The following is a 4,877-nucleotide window of genomic DNA, read 5'->3' as shown; positions in this document are numbered from 1 at the left end:
CTTTTCTATAAAACAGTTCAAAAAAATTTATTTTTTTAATCAACAAATACTTTTTAAATCTTACCAAACATTTACTTTCAAATGAAAGAATTTTTGGTTACTAAATAGAGCTTTTAAGAAAAAAAAAAAAAAAAACTACTGTGAAACGGATACCAAATGCTACAATAGACATTTAGGTATATATATGTTAATTGTCGAATTTATTATTATTATTTTTTTTTTTTTAAAAAGGGAACAATGATGCCTATGCTGTATGATAATATTTTACAACTTGAATTTCATGAAATTTCTAAAAAGCAATAAATATAATGCATATATGGCCCATGTTATTATGTAATCATAACTTGATCCATGAACAACAATCCACCGTTAATATATTATTGTCCAGTCCGTGGATGGTTGTTTAAAACAAATACAAATAAACTAACATTAATGCTGGCTGTGTGCTAAAAGCAGAGGACGTTTAAACATTCACATTTTTTTTTTCTTATATATTTTTCTTTAATATTACAATAATAAAAGACTGACCGAATGTGGTCATCAAAATCTAGATACCAAGTGATGTTTACTTCTGCAAGCAAACTTAGTTTATTTTTTAACAACTAAGATTTTATCGCATCACTTGGTTATCTGAATTTGATAACTATAGTATCGGTCTCAATATATCAAACCCTAAACACCAATATGTTACATCACAAAGCAAAGAAATGGAAACTTTCCCATGTCCTAACTTTGTCTTCTCCTCAAACAGAAAGGAGAAGAAAAATGGAAAGCAAGAAGTAAAGGGGTTTTCAGGTATCCATAGATGTGTACACCCTTTGAATGATTAACACTTTCATTTCTCATGTACCAAACTTAAGACTTTAGCCTATGATGGATTTAAGAATTTATCAACTCTAGCATTTGTTGCCCTTGACAAAAACTTCATGCAAATTGGGGGCTGAACCCCTGCAAGAGCAAGTATTGAAGCAGGCAAAGTCCATATCCCATCACCACAGATCAAACCTGAAGCTACTGCAGGCGCAAAAGCATCTGCCTTGGCCTTGTTTATCTTTTCCCACACAAACAAGATCAAGCTCCCAATACACATATCAATAGCAAAATAAGGACCTATATAGAAAGGTATGGCCATTGCCATTGGAATTGGAATGAACCTTCCTCTTTGCTTGCCAACACAATCTTTAATCAGGTTTATTAGAATGGCTGCACCAAAGAAGACGTAACAAAGCAAGAGGCAGTTCTTTGGCAGAGATGAGAAGCCTTCTACTCCAAGTATGGCCATGTTACGGAACACAACAGCATTAGGGGCAGGATACTCACTGTCAGGGGTACCAAGGTCTTGAAAGGCTTTGTAGAAGAGCCAAAAGACACAGGGAGAGACCACACATCCCATTGCTGTCCCAATAACTTGGCTCACAAACATGGAGCGAGGCGAAGCCAGTGTTAAGTAGCCAGTCTTGAAATCTTGACTCAGGTCTGATGCTGTTGAGACAATGTTCATCATGACACCACAAGCTGCTAGGCCAGCAAGAACACCACCGTGGGAGGCACCCGCCCATGCTCCAATCGTGAAGATGGCCAGCTTTCCATAGGTGGAGGCCAGGGACCAATCTGTGAGGCCACATCCATATGCATTGCAAAAAGCCAAGGTGGGTGCAAAAAGGTATATTACAACAATGTAGTACCATTTGAGTTGGGGGAATAATTGTGGAAGAGTGCCGATGGAGATTGCAGCTATTGCAACGTAGCCTGCAATAGCAAACCATGTTGGGATTTGATCTTTGAGGAAGAGTTGGGTCCGGCGTTGGTCATCAAAAGAGGTCTCAGGGGTTGTGCTCGCAGGAGAGGAACGATCTGCAACTGGGAGAATGACACCAATATCTTTTTGTTTGAGTTGACTGTATAAACCAGATAGAGTCCGACCTACCACCTTGAAGAAGTTGTATAGTCCATCACCAAGGATCATGGCAATAGCAATGAATACCTGAATAGGAGTTTCATGGTAAGTTTTTGATTGAACATAAGATGGTCAATTTCATTAAATTCGAACAAAAAGATTGATAGAAGGGACAATTTGAAATTACATCATACTTAGTGCGGACATTGCAACAATTAAAACTTTAAGGCAGAAATTGAACTAAGGAAAACTTGAAGGGAGATTCTTGTGATTTACCCTATAGCATACTGAATATGTAATCGTAGGGGCTCTGCTCTGTACTGGGCTTACTAGTTCAATTGGAATCTCACCTTGTAACCTTGCAGGCCATGCATGCTGGTTGAGCTGAGATCTGAAGGAAACCAATCACCCTTTCTACTGTCTATGAGTGGCCACATCAGACCCCAAGAAAGAATTCCTCCTAGCAGCACCGAGATGTTTACAATGTAAGGACAAATCATCCCTACTCCTATGTATGTTGCAGAGAAATCAAAATAAAACCTACACAGGTTAATGTTCAAAACATTATGAATGGTAATTTAGGAGAAAATGGAAAACATGCTCTACATACCAAGCAAATGTTCTTTAAAACAAGAAATGAAAGTTTGAGAGATATAAACAGTACTTGTTCTTATATGCTTTGAGCCCCAGAGAAGGGAAGCTGTTAAATCCACAATCTTCTCCAGCAGTATAGAACCATTGAAAGAAACCCCATAAGAAGCTGAAGGAGAAAAACTTGCCCAACGTTCTAACTTGTTTCCTGGAACAGTTAAAATTAATAGAACAGAAAACACATTAGAATTACTATATATTAAGACAATCAAATAGAAATTTAAGGAAGAAAATTGTGATAGTATTCTTTACTTTGCTAGTTTGGCTCCTTCAGGAGTGTGGAAGCTGTTGATAAGATGAGCAGTTGCAGTACCACTTGGATATGTCAATTTGAAGTCTATGATCATAATCTGTCAACAACAAGAACCAAAAATCAAACTTCAAAATCTCTTGGATACTAGGCCCGTTCCACACTAAACAACATTGTATTACCTAAAGCAACAATGTATGGCAAAGTTTGCAGAGTAAGTGTACCTTCCGGAGAGGCACCACAGAGAAGAGACCAAGAAAGCTAACAACAAAGAGGAAACCGATTATCCATGATAGTGAAGGATCTTTAAAATCACTGGTGTCAGAAGATTCATTGGCAATTCGTCCACTCATTCCAAAAAGGTAACTTCCAAAACCTCCTGAATTTTTGCATACCAAACATTAAAAAAATGCTTTAGCCTACCATTATCAATCATGCTATATTTGACATATATAAGTGTGCAGGCATGTTTCTATTAATATTCTTTCCAATTTGCGATATGCGACATATTACTTAAAACTATGTAATTACAGCTTGAGACATATGCTGCTATCAGAATGAGGAGAGTATGCAAAGATTCTTAGAAATATTACTTAATCAGCCTTAAAAAGATAGCTCTACTACTAATTCTAGTTTTTAGGATCAGATCGAACTTCCTCATGACAAAAGTAACAAGGACAATACAGAAACAAAAAATGTCCTCAATATCCAGATGGGTTATCCATTCTCGATTTAGTTGGAACAATGCCTATTTGACAACCTATTTGAAGGAAAAACATAAAATTTTGATCTTATAAATCACAGTATAATAACAAGACAACTTATATACTTATTTGCTCCTTTAAGTGATTACCAAAAAAGAAAACCACGTAAGAGAACCCAAAAAACCACCAAATAGACAATTGTTTTCAGACAGAGAAAAAAGAAAGCCCAGAAAAGCGCTAATTAATTAGATATAATTGTTTTAAGACACAGAAAATATTTCTGAAATTCGAATCAACAACCAGCAAATCATCAGTGAGTACAACAACACTGATATCATAAACGTAATAACGTTTCTTTTGTTTTTCAAAACATAACAATTTGGTTATGTAAGCAAGTAAATAAATTCCCAAAAGAACAACAAAACAAAAAATAAAATAAAAAAGCATAGCAATAAAAGGGGGAGAATGATGAGAAAAGCCATATACCGCTAAAGGCAATCCCTGAAGAAGCAACGACACAGGTCTGAATGACAGTGTTTTCCTGCCTGGTAAAGGGTTGCTTCAACAATCCAGACTTGGACAAAAACTTGGTCCAAGTTTTCACAAAGAAGAACCCCAATAGACCAGCAGAGACATTGAGGGAAGGAATAATCCCAGTTGTGAGGTTGAGCTTCATCACTATGAAACTGAAAAGTATGCTGAGCATAAAACTCACCACAAAGGCTCTCACAGTGAGTTGCTGCCTCCATGAAGGAACCTCTTGGTTCTCAAAGGTCCTCTCCACAGACAGAGCCTCCTCTTCTCCTCCTACTCCTCTCACTTTGTTCTTCTGGTTTGGATCATTCTCCTCTTCTTCACGATCCCGACCATTTCCCACCTCATTCTCCCTCTGGTCTTGACCCATTATAAATTTTTCCCGTCTCTTTTCACAGAAAAAAAATGGGATATCTGGGAAAGTTGCTGGATTTTAGAATATGGGGTTGGGGAGTACTGGTAACTAAATAAAAATGGGTGTTCTTATAAGCTGGAAAGTTGTAGTCTTTGTGGTGAGAGAGAGAGAGAGAGAGAGAGAGGGGGGGGGGGGGGGGGGTGTGGGCGCGGTGGGGCAAAGATTTTGGAATATACAAGGTTGAAGTTGCTTTCAAAGAAGAGCGTGACGGTATGGCTGAAAGAGGAAAGCCTTTGCTCCAGTCTAATTGAGACTGCCAGAGTTGGACTTTTTCTCAAGTAATACAAAGAAAATATATATGTCACAGTACAGAGTCCTCTCTCTCTCTCTCTGTGGTCTGTCTCCTTAGCCTTGGATAACATCACCCCTCTCAAACATAAAGACATTGCCCGCCTTGCCAACTTTCCACGCGCATTCACCCGATTC

At 37.8% G+C, this 4,877-nt stretch overlaps 1 protein-coding gene across 2 annotated transcripts; it reads right to left on the bottom strand.

Annotated features, from left to right (window-relative positions):
* Positions 1-462: 462 nt before the first annotated feature.
* Positions 463-4,555, bottom strand: LOC107419735 (probable metal-nicotianamine transporter YSL8). Of its 2 annotated transcripts, XM_016028526.4 has the most exons (6): positions 3,989-4,555; positions 3,023-3,177; positions 2,801-2,898; positions 2,562-2,696; positions 2,248-2,437; positions 463-1,984 (listed from the first exon to the last, which is right to left on the bottom strand). In XM_016028526.4, the coding sequence occupies exons 1-6, from the start codon at positions 4,404-4,406 to the stop codon at positions 869-871; spliced, it is 2,112 nt and encodes a 703-aa protein (XP_015884012.2). In that variant the 5' UTR covers positions 4,407-4,555; the 3' UTR covers positions 463-868. The 2 variants fall into 2 exon arrangements, with proteins under 2 accessions (XP_015884012.2, XP_015884013.2); XM_016028527.4 differs by lacking the exons at positions 2,562-2,696; positions 2,801-2,898; positions 3,023-3,177; positions 3,989-4,555 and having other exon boundaries at positions 2,174-2,311.
* Positions 4,556-4,877: the final 322 nt, after the last annotated feature.

This window comes from Ziziphus jujuba, chromosome 2 (genome assembly GCF_031755915.1).
Source record: "Ziziphus jujuba cultivar Dongzao chromosome 2, ASM3175591v1".
Lineage (NCBI taxonomy): Eukaryota > Viridiplantae > Streptophyta > Magnoliopsida > Rosales > Rhamnaceae > Ziziphus > Ziziphus jujuba.
This window is presented reverse-complemented; position numbering and strand designations above follow the sequence as displayed.

Excerpts from the sequence above, each read along its gene's own strand:
- LOC107419735 (XM_016028526.4), bottom strand. The coding sequence starts at position 4,406 with ATGGGTCAAGACCAGAGGGAGAATGAGGTGGGAAATGGTCGGGATCGT. Across the intron at positions 2,899-3,022 it reads CTGTGGTGCCTCTCCGGAAG|ATTATGATCATAGACTTCAA; the intron begins GTACACTTACTC and ends TGTTGTTGACAG. Across the intron at positions 2,438-2,561 it reads CTCAAAGCATATAAGAACAA|GTTTTATTTTGATTTCTCTG; the intron begins GTACTGTTTATA and ends TAACCTGTGTAG.